This window comes from Sceloporus occidentalis, unplaced genomic scaffold (genome assembly GCF_023333645.1).
Source record: "Sceloporus occidentalis isolate IW3139 unplaced genomic scaffold, rSceOcc1.0.p SCAF_5, whole genome shotgun sequence".
NCBI lineage: Eukaryota > Metazoa > Chordata > Lepidosauria > Squamata > Phrynosomatidae > Sceloporus > Sceloporus occidentalis.
The window spans coordinates 19,240,612-19,260,597 of NW_028316985.1; the positions used below are offsets into that span (position 1 = coordinate 19,240,612).

Below are 19,986 nucleotides of genomic sequence, written 5' to 3' on the forward strand. Positions count from 1 at the left end.
AAGGAAGGAAGGAAGGAAGGAAGGAAGGAAGGGTGACTTCCAATCTTCCTTATGACAGTTATAAATGCATACGGTTATTCATAGCTTTTTTTATCTACAATTCACTTCTTCCTACTGTCACTAATTTGTCAAAACCACAAATCCCCAGGTCATATTTTTTTCTGTTTTTTTCACAAGCATTCAATAAGGGGTTTCAGATCTTTAAAACTATCCTTAACAACCTTTCTCTAATCCAAATCTCAATCCCTTTAACTACATATATTTTCATTAGTCTATTCATATATTAAAGCCAGGACGTTCTATACAAACTATACATCAATTTATTTAAAAATCTCTTTATAAACATTCTCCTTAGAATCATAACACAATCCAAATCTCAGCTCCAAAAGACATTGCAGAAATAAACCAGTTTGAGACCACTTTAACTATCCTGCTTCAATGCTAGGGAATACCGAGAACTGTAGCTTTCTGAGACATTTAGCTTTCTCTGTCAGAGAGCTCTAGTGCCCCAATAAACTGCAATTCCTAGGATTCCCTAGTACTGAGCCAGGGTAGTTAAAATGATCTTGAACTGGATTATTTTTGCAGTATCTTTTCGACCTCAGTCTCTTTAAACACATAAAGGTAAAAGGTAAAGGCATTCCCCTTTGACAAGGTTGTTCAGTAGTGTCCAACTACAGGGGCAGTGTTCATCTCCATTACTAAGCCAAAGAGCCAGCATAGTCAAAGACGATCCCATGATCATGTGGCCAGCCTGACTGCATGGAATGCTGTTACCTTCCCACCAGAGTGGTACATGTTTATCTATTTGCACTTTTACATGCTTTTGAACTGCTAGGTTGGCAGAAGCTGGGATTTGTGACAGGAGCTCATTCCGTCAAATGGCACTTGGGCCCCAAACTGTCAACCTTGCAATTGTCAAAGTCAGCATCTTAACCACTTTACCTGATTAAGTCATCAGTACATTATAGCCAGAGTTTTAAAACCATTTTAACACTTACTCTTTAGTTTCATCTTCACTTTATATTTAACTATTTCCCCCCCCATGTCTTACAAATTTGCTTAAGTGACCCATCAATTATTTTCCATCTCAAAATTCTCCCCATCAATAACAGATTCAATATCTCTCATCCAACCAAATCTTTCTCAATTCCAGTCCAAATGTTAACATTATTTTGAAATAATATTGCATCTATGTTCATTTTAATATCATTCCCATATTCAATTTTCTTCTCAAGCCTAAGAGCTGGTCCACCCATTGACTGAAATTGATAGTCATATCCATATCTTTATTCACCAAAACCAGATTGGCCAGATCTTCTTCCTTCTCCTTGCTTACATCCAGGCTTTTCATTTTATCTTTATTTTGCTTTAAATGCTCAATCAGTTGGTTCATTGCTTGCTTAAATTTCTTAACCTCATTTTTCCAATCTTCCTTCAGTTCTTCTTTCAAATACATAAATTCATTTCTCAAAAGACTCATCTCTTCAAAAAAAATCTGTAAAATGTCTGTTGAAAGCTTCATCTTTTGTTGATCTAACAATTACAGAGTTAGAAGCAGAAGGAAAGTCTCTGGAATTTTACAACTAGATGCTAGCTGTTCTCTGTCTTATCTGCTTTAAAGTAAATTATCCAGTTTCACGTGGAAATATGAGGTTATTGCTCAGTTATATTCAGTATTCCCAACACAAATTTAAGGCTGAAGTAGGAAATCTTTTGTCTTTTAAACCTATTGTCCCCTCTAACTTTCAGCCACATCTTCTTAAGTTTTTACTTTTGCTTTTTTAGCTTGACTCTTATAAATAGGTTCTCCCCTGCAGATCTTGTTACAGAAAGAAGGAAACTCAAAAAAATTTTATTTCAATATCAGAAGGAAGAACACTTTTCATTTGTAAATTAAGTTGTTAAAGGTGATTAAGAAAGTGGAGAATTCATGGGCTCAATGTTGTTTTAAGACTCACTTAGCAGCCTTAGCTTGATATTTCATCCTGGACTCCCTAATGCTCTTATTCACTTCCAACCACTGGAGATTCAGCAACTTCCTCACAAGAAGAAGTGATCCTGAGCAGGAGTGGGAAATCTCATGTTCTCATCCTTATCTGAAGAGAGTTCTTCCAGCTAATTATCTGTCCATTAGCCAGCTATTGCGCTGCTTCTTCTCCTCTGCCTCAGAGTGTCAAGCAGAAGAATCAATCTGCTGTCGTCTCCACCTGGAAGTCCCTTCTTTAGTGAAATATTTTTTATGAGTATTGTTGTTCTTTTTCTTGTTGCTGTGTGCCTTCAAGTTGTTCTTATGACAATCCTAAGACAAACCTATCACAGGGTTTTCTTGGCAAGTTTCTTCAGAGGGGGATTGCCATTGCTGGGAGGGTGTCACTTGCCCATGGTCACCCAGTGGGTTTACATGGCCAAGCTAGAATTTGAATCTTAGCATCCAGAGTCATAGTCCAATACTCAAACCACTACACCATGCTGGCTCACTTATATTCTGTTAGCCTTTTTCAGAGTTAAACTACATGAATGATTACAGAAAAGTGCTTGCTGAACATTTTATAATATTTCTTCTGCTGCCACACTCAAAATCTACTACTTGTGCATTTGACCTTTATTTTTCTAAATCAGGATAAGAAAAAGACTGCATGTAGCCTCCATGACCATAAGGAGCATGTGAGAAATTCTGCTATATTTTATGTCCCCAAGGCATTTTAGCTGCAGGAGAGATTTTCCCCCCAACACCAAGTGACCTAGAAGTTACCTTCTTGGCAGGTGGGGGTTGCCAATTATAAAGCTACCTCTCATAAGTACAGAAAGTTCAACAAGTATTAGGAAACAACTTTATAACTATGGTTATTAGTACTTTCTGGTATGATGTAACTAACTAGAACACAGAACTTTCCATGGAAGGTAAGCCTACCTTCTTTTGAAGAACATTAACCTTGCGTTCTTTCACATCCAACATATCCTTAAGATCATGAATCTCTCCAGCTTGAGTTCCTTTTTCCTCAGCCATTTCCTGAATTTGCTTTGTCTTTTTATTCAACATAGTCTCCTTCTCCTCCAGACGTAACCGAAGAGCATCCACCTGAATTTGGCCATGAGGGAAGGTGGAAAACTTTAATTATTTTCAGCAAGATAACGTTTTACTCAAGGCAAACATTACTAGCAAGTAACTGCTCTATATGATTACACTAAAAGGACTGGTACCATTTCTATCTACTTCCTAATAAAAGTGATCAGTCTCTAAATGTTTGCTTCAAAAACTTTTGAACGCAAATCTCTTGTGGATAAAAAAGTATAGAAGTAAGATAATTGATCCTGTTTTTAAGTGGAGATCACTATACATAACAATTCAAATAGCAAATTCACAATTTCCAGGCAAGCAAACTGTTAAATTTTAGTTAGCTGATTAAATAACATACTGATTTAGCTACATTTAGCTACAATTTGGCATTTTGTATTTGGGTATGTATTAGCAAATGCAACAGCAGCAGTAACAACAAAAACAATAACAACATTTATTTAATGCCTTTTCTTCCAAAGATATTTTATTTCACCATATTTCAGACAGTAATCTGGGATGGGAAAGCATGTCCTGTATACTCCCTTATACTTTGTTGAGAAAAGTAGCAATTTAAATCTGATTATACCATTGATCCAAGAACGCATTCTCGGGTAGTTATAAGAAATCATAAGCCGCCCCAAGACAAACATTGGATCTTTTGAATCATCTGGATCTTTGTAGTTTCTGCTTCGATTCTTGTAATATTTCTCCATTTTCCTTGAAGGGAGTTAAAAACAAAACTGTTGCCTCCCTTTTGTCTCTCAAAATATTACCCAAAGTGGTTGCAGTGGAGGATGTAGAGAGGTGCACAAATACAGTATGACCCCATATCCACAGAACTGCAGTTTCAATTACCCACGTCTAAGGGGAATAAGGTCTGTTTAAGCAAAATTCTGAAATGGAAACTGGTTAAAAACTAAAAAGCAAAGAGTATGAATAAATTGTCATGGTAGAGGGATGGGAACAAATGATTAACCTAGATAGAACATGGACAGATTCAAAGGGAACTCTTTTGCACTATGTATCAAAATTCAGTGTAATTCAATGTAAGCAAATTTAAGTAATACACACTGGGCAAATAATTTCAGTTTCACGCAAACACTGATTGGATCTGGTCTGACACCACCAGACCAAGAAAGAGGTTTGGGAGCTGCAGTGGACTGATTGATGAAAATGCCAACTTACTGAGAGTTTCCTATTTAAAAAGGCAAATTCTACATTGGACATAATTAGAGAAGGAACTAAAAGTCAAACTCATTATATTAGATCATTATACAAGCTATAATGTAACCACACCTGAATACAGTATATGGTTCTGGTCATTACATTTGATAAGGAGTACTGCAAAGCTACATAAGGTGCAGAAAAGGCCAGACAAAATGAACAAGGGGTTGGAATAACTGCTGAAAAAAATGAATATGGGTGTGACTTGTCTGACGTATATAAAATTATGCATGGTGTAAAAGTAGACCTGAACTATCTTTACCTTTGTATTCTTCCCATTGTAAGGCAAACACCTTCTATTGGTTGATATATTTACCGTGTAAACTCATCTATAAGTCTAAAACAGGGGTAGGCAACCTTTTTGAGCCGGGGGCCGGGTTGCTGTCCCTCGGACAACTGGGGGGCCGAAGCAGTGGGGTGGAGCTTCCACCCTCTGGGGGCGGGGCCACGTGCTGGGGGTGGAGCTTCCACCCTCCAGGGGCAGGGCCGCATGCTCCGCCCCCGGAGTGATGATAATAATAATAATAATAATAATAATAATAATACTAACGGTTACTAGCATGGAAACTACTAAAATGCAATTCAGAATAGAAGGGGAAAAGCATGCACCACGGTCTCAACCCAGAGAAGCACAAGGAGCTGAAAGGAGTTTTTGCAAAGAGACCACCAAGGGCAAATAAATAATAATAATACTAACAAGTTACTACTAAAATGCAATTCAGAATAGAAGGGAAAAAGCATGCACCACTGTCTCAACCCAGAGAAGCACAAGGAGCTTGGAGTAGTTTTTGCAAAGAGACCACCAAGGGCAAATAAATAATAATAATACTAACAAGTTACTACTAAAATGCAATTCAGAATAGAAGGGAAAAAGCATGCACCACTGTCTCAACCGAGAGAAGCACAAGGAGCTTGGAGTAGTTTTTGCAAAGAGACCACCAAGGGCAAATAAATAATAATAATACTAACAAGTTACTACTAAAATGCAATTCAGAATAGAAGGGGAAAAGCATGCACCACTGTCTCAACCCAGAGAAGCACAAGGAGCTGAGAGTAGTTTTTGCAAAGAGACCACCAAGGGCAAGTAAATAATAATAATAATAACAAGTTACTAGCATGGAAACTACTAAAATGCAATTCAGAATAGAAGGCTAACCCCCCCTCCCCTAAAGAAGCAACCAACCTCTCTCTGGCTTGCTCTTGCTCTTGCTGGCCAGCTGGCTCCTCCTTCTTCCTCCTCCTCCTTTCCCTGCTCTTCCCTTGCAGAGGGCAAGGTGGAGCCCGATGCAGGCCTGCTGCAGCCCCTGGAGCCCTGTTGGAGTGCTCCAGGAGCTGCACCAGGCCTCCTAATGGGCGCCGCCATTTTGTTTTTCAAAATGGAGGCCGAAGTCTCGCGTGACCTTTGCCATCCTGAGGTCACGCGAGACTTCGGCCGCCATTTTGAAAAACAAAATGGCGGCCGCAGCGGCGTGAAAATGGAGGAAATCGGCGGCAATCGGCGGCAGGACTGCGCAGGGGCCGGCAGGAAGGCCTTGGCGGGCCGATCCGGCCCGCGGGCCGCAGGTTGCCGACCCCTGGTCTAAAACTAAAAGTCTAGCTCCATCATCATCATCATCATCATCATCATCATCATCATCAGTATCCCGCTCTTTTCCCAGAACTGGGACTCAGAATTGCTCAACAATATTAAAAGAACAATACATAGCATTTTACACGTATAGCAAAATATTGGTCTTTGACCCAAGGAGCTTGCAAGTTAAATATTGAGAGTGAGTAGAAAAGAATGGTAGAGATAAGAATAAATGGAATGAATGTGATTCCTGGACTACAAGTGTGAAAACACAGAAAATACCCAGAAACCTACAATGCATTCTTATCTGAAAGACTCAATAGCTGATGAAGAATTCAGAGAAACAAGAATGGCAGCACCCAAAAGAGTACACCATTCTTAATACATTCTGTACTGTTTATTTTGATACTTCAGAAGACAAAGATTAAAGTAAACTTCATAAACAGAGTTAAAATACCAAGAAAGGTTCACCAAGACCCTTGAAGGCTCTGTCAGTTTCCAGAATATCCAACTGCACCAATGTCAGAAAGCAGAAGGTGGAAAATGACAGAAGAAATGGCAACAGTTTAATTCAGTCTAGAGAAGATCGCCACCACAAAGAAAAGAACAATCTAAAAGACCATTGTAGAATACAAATGACAACATCAGACCATTCAAGGTACTATAAGAAACCCACTGACCCTTATCAACTTGGCTTTCAGAAAAAGTTCAAGCTGGCTAAATTGGCTGTTAATCCTATTTGACAGTATCAGATTTGTTTCCTATTTGCTGAATTAATTACAAGGCCATCAGTCACGGCAAACTGGCCTCATTCTGAACATTTGGCTCCCTTTGCACAAGCTTCGGAATCTCAGTCAGCAAAAAGAAATTTGATCAATTCTAAACGGAGAAATAAGTCTGGTCAAACAATGAGTAAGCAGCAGCTGTCACTCTAGGTGTTTCATTTACTGACACTTCTCTCAGATTTTCAAGATCCTAGATGGCTATAATCATCATAAATTGAAATAAAGAAACAAGTCAAGAAATTAAAATTTGCTGTGAAAGAAATGTTAGGAAGAATTAGGTATAATTATAAGTAATGAACTATCTCAAATTATGAGAAAGGCCACTTTCAGCTATGAAGGCTATATATGCTCCCAGCCACACACTTCAATAGACTCCCACACAATCCAAAGGATGACTCATAAGACAAACTGAAGAGGTATCAAATAAACTTTTTGAAGACCCCCAACGTCAGTTACTATTTCTAGTAGTTAAGAGTGTTAATCAAATTTCTCATTAAGGCCATACCTATCAAGGCAGAGCATCCATCTAGAACAGGGATGGGTAACCTGGGGCTATCCATGTTTTTGGACTGCAACACCTATTCTCTCTCACAGATGACTATGTGGGTTATATCTGCTGGGAGCATCAGTTCATCTGGAGGGAAACACATCATCAATCCCTTATCTGGGCAAATGTGACATTAACACCAGCCTCAGTCTTTCCTACAATTACCTCCTAATTTAAACATTCTTTTAAATTAAGAGCTAAGATGGCTACCCTGTACACTCTGGCCAGCTTTAAGATAGGAGCTCAACCTACAAATTGCTCAGATTAAGGAGCTAGGGTGGCATAGGCTCAGGTTACTTCTGAGAAATGGCAGAAACCTGGACAACCGAGCAGCTTGCACCAATATCCAATGTCACTTGAAATTGCAAGACCTAAAGTTACAGTACATTCTCTTATCGCCAAGTGCAGTGAGTGACACTGCAGAGCAGCAGATTTTCCATTCTCTTTGTTGGGAATAACTGGGACCTATTTTAAGAGTGTAACAGAAATCATACAGGGAGAAGGATCCAAAATCTAATACCAAGCACCACTTTTGGGTTTTTTTAAATCTTTTTTTTTTATTAAAATTCCACTTATACTCAATATTTGCTATAGCAAACTAACACATTAAACTACATTCAATCAACATACATAAAATAAATACTACTTCACCACTGTAGCTACTGGGATATCAAGAAAATACTTATTAATTAAATGCAATGCTGATGCTGCACAGGCAGAATTTTCTTCTCCTGCAGCCCCTCCCACCAATAACTGGAGGGTTCCCTGGCATAATGGCAGTAGTTTTGGAGAAATCGATAGAGTGGCAATAGGAAGGGGAATAACCATGTCCTGATTCTGCTAAATTCTTCATTGTAGATGCTCACCACTGGGTCTCTCCTGCAAGTTTCACAGAAATTCCTTTACTCACCTGCTGGCATTCAGACTTGTTGCTCTGGTCTTTTCCCAGATCTTTCAAGCCTATCTACCATGGAAAAATATCATTTGATGCCAAACTACCAGTTCATTGCTTCTGGTGGCTCAAATCCTCTGCCCTCCAATTCCTCCCTGAATCTTCTCTTCCTTTTCACTCACCCTGCCTTTTACAACACTAAAATCTGGGGTAGGGAGGAATCTTTTTTGTGCGCTTAACTTTTACATCCAGCAGCTCATTTTTAATTTTATATTTTCTCTTCCATGTGCATGTGGTTTCCTTGGCATAAATACTTGGCCATTAGTCCCAATCACTTACTGGCATTCTCACAAAATCATAATGTAAGGAAACAGAATGCTGATATTAGGTGCCAGTTTTATAGACATCAGAAGCAATGCTTTGAGATCATTTTTTTTAAAAAAAATAGGGTAAGTCATTATAGAAAATATATGTTGTTTTAACATTATATTCTGGATTATGTTCACATTAGATACAAAAGAAATCTAGTATGCTTTACCACAACCATTGAATTTATACTTCCATACGCCCTTTATAGCCATGAAACACTCTTTCATATAAAGCGAACAATTGCTCATGTTGTTGCATTTCAAAAGGGTTCCAGATCACAGTTTGATTTGAATTGGTTTGTGTATTGGTATTTCATTATTTCACTATCGTCATCACCTTAACACCACTGGGACAATACATTTACAGAAATTTCATCACTGTATTATCACATTTGGCAGAGGTTTACTACTATCTTACTACTCTTAATGAATACTTGTGCAAGTTTAACTTACATTTTTTATTCTGGTTTCATTTGATAAGTATTTAGTAAAGCATTATACAAAGGCCACCTTGTTTTCTCCTCAAACCATTGCTGAAAAGGTTATTATGTTACATCTAAGTAAAAGAGCCAAGAGAGCCTAGAAATGGTTGTAGATTGTTGTTAACTATGATATTAAAGGGCATGTGCCACCAGTACTGTTAGCCAAATTAATGCCATACAAAGCAATTAGCGTTATGGTATTCTGAGTGAGGATATTATGAATCACAGAGACGCCAAAGAACCACTAAATATAACAAGCCAACAATTATACATTGACAATCAATGTATAACTAAGAAAATATGTACTAATAAAAATTTGCTTAATGAATAGCAATGAATGTTTATAATAATTATGATATGATATTTTAATTTTGCCAATTAAAACATGTATCACTTGCTAATCACCACTAAATTTTGGATGTTACTGTTGTTGTGTGCCTTCATTTCTGATGTATGGCAACCCTAAGGCGAACCTATCATGGGGTTTTCTTGACAAGATTTGTTCAGAGGAGGTTTGCCACTGCCTGCCTCTGAGGCTGAGAGCATGGGACTTGCCCAAGGTCACCCAGTGGGTTTCATAGCCAAAAGGAGAATTGAACCCTGGTCTCTAGAGTCATAGTATAACACTAAAGCCACAATGACACATACTTTGGATACATACCTAGAAAATGAAGAATTACAGTATTTGATGTATTGGCGCCCTCCTATGGCTGACATATAGTAAGCCAACTAGAAGCAGTAAAATGCTGTTTTCCCATAGGATATTTATGTCTGTACTTGAAAACTTTCCAGAAAAAACGTAAGTTAACTGAAGTTAACTAAAAAGAGGTAGGGAGTTCTGCCCTCCAAGAAGTTCAAACTGAAAACGCATGACCATGCCTAAGAAGGCCAGGTTACACACCTGTAATGGTATTTCTTCAAGTGGTCATCTGCGAATTCATACAAATGGGTTTTACTGCGCCTGCGCAGTGCTGCTCGGAAACCTCTAGAATCACTGGGCAAAGTACACTTTGCAACATATAGAAACTTTTTGGCGGTAACCCCGCCCCCCTCCTATAAAGCCCCGGTTCCCGCTCTTTTCCCCAGTTCCAAATTTTTCCGCCAAGCAGGCGATCTCAACAGAGCCAATCGAGCAGGACACCGAGGGGAGGATGGGCGGGATTTGTATGAATTCGCAGATGACCACTCGAAGAAATACCATTACAGGTGAGTAACCTGTCCTTCTTCTTCGTGGTCTCTGCGAATCATACAAATGGGTTTAGACTGGCAAGCTTAGGTCATGGCAGAGGGAGTGTCCTGAAACCAAGCTAGGTTAAGCAATGTGTTTTATTGAACAATAAACCTCAAACCAGTCCAAACATGTGTCAGTTATCTTAGTTACCTGAGAGATACTCTACATTATCTACAAGGCAACACAACATCCAAGGCATGAAAAAACGAACCCTGGATGACAAGGTAAAATGTGTACAACTGTATAAGAACAGTATCATAACATAAATTAGACAGCAGCCTGGTCAATGTAAACCTGAAACCAACACTGCCCTCCCAAAGGCTGCATCCCTCTTAGACCTGGTGTCCAGCCTGTAGCGTTTAATAAAAGTCAAAGGTTGGGACCAAGTCGCAGCCTTACACACATCCTCTAAAGAAACTCCTGCAAGAAAGGCAGAGGATGCCGCAACCGCCCTGGTCGCATGCGAGCGTACCCTGGCCGGAGCTGGCTTGCCCGAGAGTTCATAACAGAGGTGTATAGTGTTTGCCACCCACTTTGACAATCTCTGAGATGATACCGGTAGTCCCTTCCTCGGCTCCGAATAACATTGGAATAGTCTCTCGGAGCGGCTCGAACCCACAGTCCTGTCCAAGTAGAAAGCCAAGGCTCGCCGAACGTCCAGCATATGTAAGCTGCGTTCTTTGACCGTGGACGGGTTCGAGGCTAAGGAGGGCAAAACAATGTCCTGGCATGTGTGGAAAAATGAAACCACCTTAGGGAGGAAGGTGATATCCGTCCGGAGCACCACCTTGTCCCTATGGAACCGAAGGTAGGGCTCATCCCTCCGTAAAGCACATAGTTCACCCGCCCGGCGGGCAGAAGTTATGGCCACCAGGAATACAGTCTTCCAAGTCAATAGTCTCAAGTCTGTTGTGGCCAAGGGTTCAAAGGGCTTGGATTGGAGAGCAGACAGTACCAAATCCAAGCTCCAAGCCGGGGCAGGAGCTGAGACCTGGGGATGGAGGTTGTTGCAGCCTTTTAAGAAATTCTTAACAAGGGGGTCCTTGAAAAAGGAGGGCAGACCATCATATTGGAAGTGAGCACAAATAGATGAGAGATAGACCTTAATGGACGAGAGGCAGAGCCCCGCATCCACTAAAGACATTAGGAATTCCAGTACCACCGGTACCGTGACACCATCCCGCGGCAGGGCTCTCTCTTCAAGAAAGTGCAGAAATCTCCTCCACTTGGAGGCATAAGACTTCTGGGTCGCCGGCTTGTGTGCGGCGCGAATTACCCTCTGTACCAAGGGTGGGAGTGACATCAGCTGCGGAGCCTTCATGCCACAATCGGTAGCGAGTCGATGTCTGGATGCCGAACTCTCCCTTCCTGGAGAGTGAGGAGGTCTGGCCGTGACTCCAACCGGAGGAACTCGTCGTTGGAGAGGTGGATCAGCGACGGAAACCACGGCTGTCTCTGCCACCACGGCGTGATGAGGATCGCCTCGACATGGTCCCTCAACATCTTGGAGATTACCCTGGTGAGGAGGGGAAACGGGGGAAAGGCGTACAGCGTCTCTCCGGACCAATCGAAGGTGAAGGCGTCTCCGAGAGATCTCTCGTGGTGCCTTCGAGAGCAGAACTGGGGGCAATGACTGTTGGAGGCCGTCGCAAACAGGTCGATCCGAGGAGCTCCCCACCGGCGGAATAAGTCGCTGACTGTCTCCGGGTGCAACCTCCACTCGTGGCAGGTTGAGGAGGCCCTGCTGAGCTGGTCCGCTAGCGTGTTGTCGTCCCCCGGGAGATGAATCGCCTGTAGTAGGATGTGCCTCTGGATGCACCAGTCCCAGATTCTCAGTGTGATCTCCAGGAGCGTCCTCGACTTGGTGCCTCCTTGTTTGTTTAGATAGTACATCACGGTGGTGTTGTCCGTTCTGAGGAGGACCACCTTGTCCGTGACGCTGGATTCGAAGGCTCTCAGCGCCTTCTCCACCGCCAACATCTCCAGTGCGTTGATGTGGAGAAGACACTCTTGTCGGGACCACCTCTCCCTTACAGACAGGTCCAGAAGATGGGCGCCCCAGCCCTCCATCGACGCATCCGTCGTTAGGGTCAGCTGTGGTTGGGGCTCGGCGAAAGGCATGCCGACGCAGACGTTGTGGGAGTCTAGCCACCACAGAAGAGAGGCGGCGACGGGTCTCGGTACGGTGAGCCATTTGTTTGGAGAGTCCGACATGGGGTTGAAGACTGACAGGAACCAGGCCTGAAGTGGCCTCAGTCGTAGTCTCACCCAAGGAGTCACGAAAGTTGTGAATGCCATGCGCCCTAAGGCCACTTGGACGTCTCTCGCCCTCACTCTCCTGTGGAGCCGTACGGCGTTCACCGCAACCAACAAGGTCAAGAATCGGTCTTGAGGCAGAAACGCGGTGCATTCTTCCAAGTCTAGAATGGCGCCGATGAAGCGGACCTGCTTGGATGGTGTCAGGGAAGATTTCTGTAGGTTGACCACCAGTCCCAGATCTGAGAGGAGGAGCAGAGTGAAGTGGACGGCATCCTGAAGCTCTTCTCGGGAGGGGGCTGCCAGCAGCCAATCGTCCAGGTACGGGAAGACTCTGATGCCCTTGCGGTGAAGGAATGCCACAACCGGTGCCATGCACTTTGTGAACACCCTTGGAGCGGTGGCCAAACCAAACGGCAGGACGTTGTAGTAATAGGCGTCGGAGCCGATGGCGAAGGCGAGGAATCTCCTGTGGGAGTCTCGAATCCCTATGTGGAAATAAGCGTCCTTGAGGTCGACTGTGGCAAACCAGAGGTCCTGGTGAAGCAACGGTAAGACAGAAGCCAAAGTTACCATTCAAAAACGTCGGTACTTAAGAAAAATATTAAGATGTCTTAAGTCCAAGATAGGTCTAATCCCACCATCCGACTTCGGTACCGTGAAGTACCTTGAGAAGAAGGATCTAGACAACAGTTCGGGTGGGACCGGTGAAATTGCCCCTTTTTGGAGCAGAGAGCGCACTTCGTCGAGAAGGGTGTCCGAGGGGACTGTGGAAATAAAAGCTCCGGTGGGCGGGAGCTCTTCGAACTCGAGGGTATAGCCCCTACGGACGATGTTTAAGACCCAGGAGTCGGAAGTAATGGAGGCCCAGATGGTGACATAAGGCCTCAGAATGTCTAAAAAGAACGGAGTGGGATGGACAAAGTGCGCTAGGGATCTTCATGCCCTCTTCTTGGCCTGATCGAAGTCCTGCCAGCAGCTCTTACGGTACCGGGCAGGCTGGTTGCGGCGGCCAGATGAGGAAGAAGACTGGGAAGGATCCCTCTGACGCTGGCCCTGTTGGTTGAACTGACGGTCCTGGTAGAAGGACTTCTGGGACTGACCTTGGTGGTGTTGCCACAGGCGCGAGCGTCTGCGGAACGGAGAAGGCGCCGGGGCCGACATGCCATGCTTTCTCACGGCCGCTTTCATTCTGAACTTTCTGTTCAGTTTGTCATCCGTCTCCGCATGGAACAGCCCAGAGTCATCAATCGGCATATCCTCAATGGTGGCCCGAACGTTGGGGTTCAAATCAGAGGCACTGAGCCATGCGTGACGCCTCAATGCGATTGAAGCTGCCATTGCTCTACCGGAGCACTCCACGATGTTCCTTGAGGCAGTAATCAACCAGCTGCCAATGGAGTGGGTCTCGTCCCTAATCTCAGTCAGAGTGCGCTGTACTTCATCTGGGACATCCAGGATAACCGGGGAAATGCCCTCCATAAGGGTCTGAATATATGCGCCCATACAGGCAGCATAGTTAGTGGCCTTGACCACTAAAGCGGCAGCCGAGTAGGATTTCTTGGCCAAGGCGTCAATCTTCTTGGCCTCCTTATCAAGGGGTGAAGAGGCCTGACGCTGGATGGCAGTCTGCTGGGCTCCCTCAACAATTGCAGAGTTCTGGCGAGGTTGAGAGGCCAACCATGGGGCGACCGGAGAAGCCAGCCTGTAAAGGGACTCTATTTTTCGGGGCAGACCCAGAAGGGAAGAGGGGGCATCCCAGGAGCGCTTCACTAGGGTCTCAAACGAAGGCAGGAGTGGTACGGCGGGAGGCGTCGGAACGCGACCATGAACACGTCTTTCCACCGGGTCCTTGGCGGTCTCGTCAGGGTAGGCCAACTCTATATCTAAGGCATGGGACATCTTTATGACGTGCTCACTAAATGACCTCACGTCGTCGGTCGGCGAGGTCGGTTCTGGATGATGAAGCCCCTGTGGGGAATCCTGAGGAAGGTCCCCTTCGTCGGAGGAACAATCAGACTCGGGGAGGGGGTCCGGCTCGGAGTCGGAAGCCAGCAGGTCAACCGTGACTCTGGGCGTTCAGCCGGGCGGTGGGTAGACGTAGCCTGAGTTGACTTAGAGGAGATGGCTACGTCTTGACGTCTATCCTCTCGGTGCCGGTCCCGTGTGGAGGGGAACTTGAGCATGGCTACATCTCTTGGTACCGCCATATAGTACCGGTCGGTCTCGGAATCGTAGAAGTAGGAATCGTCGTCGAGGTCACGGACCGGTGAACATGGCAGGGGGGTGGGCAATCTCCTCCGCTGCATACGAGCGTCTACCTCCCTCGGGTGCGAGGCCTGAGTCGTTGACTCCGAAAGACAAGGGGCAGAAGGCACGCCCTCTGCGGCCGAAATGCTGGGGCGGTCGTCCCGAGATGAATGGCGACACCTATCCACGCCTTGAGAAGAGTGACGGCGCCTGCCCCCGTCAGATGTGGCCCTTGGTGATGGGGACCGGGACCTGGACTGGTCACGCTGAGGGACAGCCTTGGCAGGTGGAGTCGACCTGGCCTTCTTGGATGTCACGACGTCCGGGGTCGAAGCGGAGGAGGGTCTCTTCTTGGTAGACCTCGGCTCCCGCGGGGCGTCGGGTGGGAAGAAGGGAATAGGGAGCTCCGAGACCCTAGATCCCGACTTCGACTTGTCCCTCTTGGTGGTGTCAGCTCCCGATTTAGCAGCCTCAGAGCCCTCCGGCTTAGAAGACTTGGAATGAGCCTTAGAATGCCTGGATGCGTCCTTGGACTTCTTCGGGCTCGAAGATGAAGTCGAAGCCGCTGTGGACGCCTTATGATCTGAAGGCCCTCGCTTCGAAGTAGGCGCTCCAGAGGCATGGTCCCCACGGGCTGGTGAGGCAGGGACAGGCACCGCAGACCCCGATCCCCGGGGGTTTTTGGCGGGCTTGGAGGAGGCACTGGGTTGGACAGAACCATGGGCCACATCAGAGATCAAACCGGGCTCCCTAGAGCCCTGGCCTGGAGTGGCCAATGTAGGCGGAGCGCTGGCCGGGCTGTCGCGCGAGGAGACGGGAGGCAACGCAACCGAGGCAGAAGGTGCTGAAGAAGGACGAGGGTCCACCTCCCGGATCTTCCCTTGGGCAATCGCGGATGTCAGTCGCGACTCCCTATTTTTCCTGGCCTGGGAGGACATGGATTTACATAATGGGCAAGCCTTCGCATCATGGTCTCTTCCCAGACACAGGAGACAGGATGAGTGTGGGTCTTGGACCGGGACTTTACCCCCACAGACCTCACACTTCTTGAACGGCGGAGACATACTTGCCAAAATGCCGAAAACGAGAGAGATCCAAATCGAAGTTGAACAGTCCAGGGGTCAAATAGCCGGGGAAGTAGAGAAGCCAATTCCAAAAACAGTCCGAAGTCCGAAAAAACCAGTGATCCAAAACGAGCAAAAACAGCGAGGTTCCAAACAGCAGCCAAACACGGCGGAAAAAAGGAACTGGGGAAAAGAGCGGGAACCGGGGCTTTATAGGAGGGGGCGGGGTTACCGCCAAAAAGTTTCTATATGTTGCAAAGTGTACTTTGCCCAGTGATTCTAGAGGTTTCCGAGCAGCACTGCGCAGGCGCAGTAAAACCCATTTGTATGATTCGCAGAGACCACGAAGAAGAAGTCTATTTATGCTATTTTCTGAACAATCAGTGTGTTGTTATTATTATTATTATTATTTACTTTTAGGCTGTAATAATGCTAGTCAACAACATTGCAATCAAAGTAATCACCAATGGAAGCTTTCCTGTGTGCTTTTAACCACATATAAGGATATATACTGAACACCAAACTATTCCTGTTCTGTTATTCATTGACAAAATTAAAGGGCTCTCAATATCATACTGTTACATGTGGCACAGGTACATATTTCTCCTCAAAGATATCCTGTTTTTGGAAGCTGAGCTGCACTCAGATGACATGATGTGTACAATATTTCCATATTCATCATTGAGGAACCAATTAGAAACAAGAATCATGGAAAATAATCCTGAACAACCTATAGACTTGAATCAAACACCAGCTTCAAAACATGTCTTCAGCACTCCGTTTGCCTCAGCTGTAGACAAGTTCTTTAATCATAATTAAGAAACTGGCGATTAGACACATCAAATGTCTGTCTCCAGTGTGAATCCCTTTTGCTCCATTCTCTTCACTTTTATCTCACATTGAGTGTTACATGAGCAATGAAATTAGCTATGATTAAATTAGCCAGGATTTTCTTTCCACTAAGATTTCAAACAAAGATTTGAAGCTGTTTATATTAATAGAAAATCTTATTCATTTTGATAATACTTCATATCAGTACAGCTATAAGTAAGCTTAGCAGTTTTGGAGAAAGCAGAATATAGAAATAAACTAACAATTGTTGTTGTTGTTGTTGTGTTCCTTCAAGTAGGTGCTTTCTTGACAAGATTTGTTGTGAGAAGGTTTGCCATTGCCTTCCCCTAAAGCTGAGAGTATGTGATTTGCACAAAGTCACCCAGTAGGTTTCATGGGCAAATGGGGAATCGAACCCTGCTCTCCAGAGTCACAGTTCAGCACACAAACCTCTACAGCATGCTGGCTCTCTGACACTTTTTCTACTGGAGAAAACATAACTAGTGCTTGACTTTCCTTCCAGAATCAAACAGGATCAAGTCACAAGCAGTTAATTTTGTGAATGATCACTATAAGACGGACAAGCTAGAACAAATGAATGATTACATAGACCCTAGCCTTTCAATCAGCCACAATCAACAGCTCTCATAGCATTACAATATTTGAAAGCTATCCTGCCTTCAGTTCACTCTGTTCCCCAAAATGGATTCGAGAGCTTTCCAACCATGCCACAAAACCTTGCCTTGCTCTTATGTAATGCCAGGTCGGTCAAAAACAAGACTTATATCATCTACAACCTTCTCCTAGAAGAGGCGTCTGACCTGGCTTGTTTTACCGAGACCTGGTTGGGAGAGGACAGTGCAATAACTTGGGGAGGGGAGGTGGGCGAGGGGGTGGAGAGGCCTCACCTTGACCAGGATACCTGTCCAGAAAATGGTCCACTTCGAGCGTATGTACCTAAACCTGAAGACCAAGTATAGTTTGGGGATTCTGCTAGTATACCGTCCACCCCGTTGTCTAACAGACTCCCTAACCAAGCTGGCATAGCTGGTCTCAGAGTTGCTGTTGGAGTCGCCCAGACTTCTAATTCTGGGCGACTTCAACATCTGAGACCAGTCTATTAAATCTTACAGGTGTGGCTCGGGAGTTCATGGAATCCATGGCAAACATGGGCCTATCCCAATTGGTCAGCGGGCCTACTCATTGTGCAGGTCATACACTCGATGCGGTCTTTAGTATGGAACAGGAATATCTGTGGGTGGAGGTAATAAAAACCTCCCCACGGTCATGGATGGATCATTTCCTGATCAAGGCTGAACTCAGAGCCACTGTCCATCCCATTGGGGGTGGAGGACCCATTAGAATGGGGTCCACCCTCGAAGGCTAATGGAACCAATTGGATTCCAGAAAGCCTTGGAGGGTTCATTGGTTGGTAATGCCAGTGATTCTGTCGAAACTTTGGTTAATACCTGGAACGATCTTACCAAGGCTATCGACAAAATCGTTCCCGAGCATCCTTGCCAGCCCGCTTCAAACTGTCATCCATGGCATACAGAAGAACTCAGAAAGATGAAGCGGGTTGGACAACGACTAGAGCGCGTCTGGTGAAAAACTCAACTCTCATCTGACAGGACTCGTCATAGGAACTTCCTTTGTTCCTATAGAGAGGCAATACCTGCAGTGCAGAGAGCCTTCTCCTCTGCATGTATTGCATCTGCAGAGTCCCATCCAGCAGATCTGTTTAGGGTGGTGAGGGAACTGACATAGGTTCCACCTGTGCAGAACCCTTTATTTAACCCGACAACAGCCTGCTGTGATGCATTTAACAACTACTTTTTGTAGATAAAATCTCTCAGATAAGAGCCGACTTGGACGCCGGAGTTATAACAGAATCAACTGATGAGGTGTCTAACAACTCCGTTCATGTGGTTTTACTGGATCAACTTCAATCTGTAAGTACTGATGACATGGACAAGCTCCTTGGTAGAATGAGGAAAACAACTTGCCCTCTCGACCCTTGCCCTTCGTGGCTGGCCGTCCAGGGGGGAGACGCCTTGAGGACATCATCAATGCGTCTCTCAGGGAGGATCATGTTCCATCTTGTGTGAAGGAAGCGGCAGTTAGGCCGCTCCTGGAAAAACCCTCCCTCGACCCCCTGGATATGAAGAACTACAGGCCAGTCTCTTTACTGCCATTCCTGAGCAAGGTGATCGAGAGAGCAGTTGCTCTTCAACTTCAAGCTGTCTTGGATGAAACCAATTATCTTGATCCATTTTAAACTGGCTTTAGGATGGGATTTGGGGTAGAGACTGCCATGGTTGCTCTGGCTGATGACCTTCGTCTGGGCATCGACAGGGGTAGTGTGACCCTGCTGGTGCTACTGGACCTCTCAGTGGCGTCTGACACTATAGATCATGACACCTTCTTGAATCGCCTGAAAAGGTTAGGAATAGGAGGCACTGCGCTTCAGTGGTTCCGTTCCTTCCTCTTGGGCAGATTCTAGAGGGTGGTACTCAGGGACAGCTGCTCAGCAAGGAAATAGCTTAATTGTGGCATCCCACAAGGCGCCATCCTGTCCCCGATGCTTTTCAACATCTACATGAAGCCGCTGGGAGAGATCATCCAGATGTATGGGGCGGGGTGTTATCAGTATGCTGATGACACCCAGATATATTTCTCCATACCTCGGTCCTCAGCTTTGACTTCAGATGGTGTCTCGCCTCTCAATGATTGTCTTAAAGCGGTAATGGATTGGATGAGGGAAAACAAACTGAAGCTGAATCCAGACAAAACGGAGGTACTTACTGTATCGGCTCCGAACCCAGGCATTGGGATACAACCTCCCGTCCTAGAAGGGGTCACACTCTCCTCAAAGGACTGTGTTTGCAGTCTGGGGGTGCTCTTAGATTCGTCGCTTCACATGACAAATCAGGTGAATGCGACGGTCAGGAGTGCCTGTTATCAGCTTCGACTGATACGCCAGCTGCGCCCTTTCCTGGAAGTCAGGGACCTTGAGACTGTAGTACACGCACTGGTAACCTCACACCTTGATTTCTGCAATGCACTCTACATGGGGCTACCCTTGCGCTTGGTCCGGAAACTTCAATTAGTTCAGAACATGGCAGCCAGATTGGTCTCTGGTACATCCAGAAGAGACCATATAGTAACACCGATCTTAAGATCACTCCACTGGCTGCCCATCAGTTTCTGGGCCCAGTACAAGGTGTTGGTGATCACCTTTAAAGCCCTCAATGGCTTGGGTCCAACCTATCTTCGGGACCGCCTCCTTCCATATAATCCTCCCCGCACACTTAGATCATCTGGGAAAAAATTGTTACAGCCTTGTAAAACAAGGCTGTCTATGACCTCCCAGAGGACCTTTTCAGCTGTTGCTTCCAGACTTTGGAATGGCCTGCCGGACGAGA

General features: G+C 45.0%; 1 protein-coding gene across 9 annotated transcripts in view; it reads right to left on the reverse strand.

Annotated features, from left to right (window-relative positions):
* The window catches only part of LOC149311727 (ELKS/Rab6-interacting/CAST family member 1), a 266,847-nt gene that overhangs the window by 197,787 nt on the left and 49,074 nt on the right, over positions 1-19,986 (reverse strand). For all 9 annotated transcript variants that reach the window (XM_089527772.1, XM_089527771.1, XM_089527770.1 and 6 more), the window contains one exon: positions 2,915-3,082. In XM_089527772.1, coding sequence (XP_089383898.1) covers positions 2,915-3,082 — 168 coding nt within the window. The remainder of the gene's footprint in view (positions 1-2,914; positions 3,083-19,986) is intronic.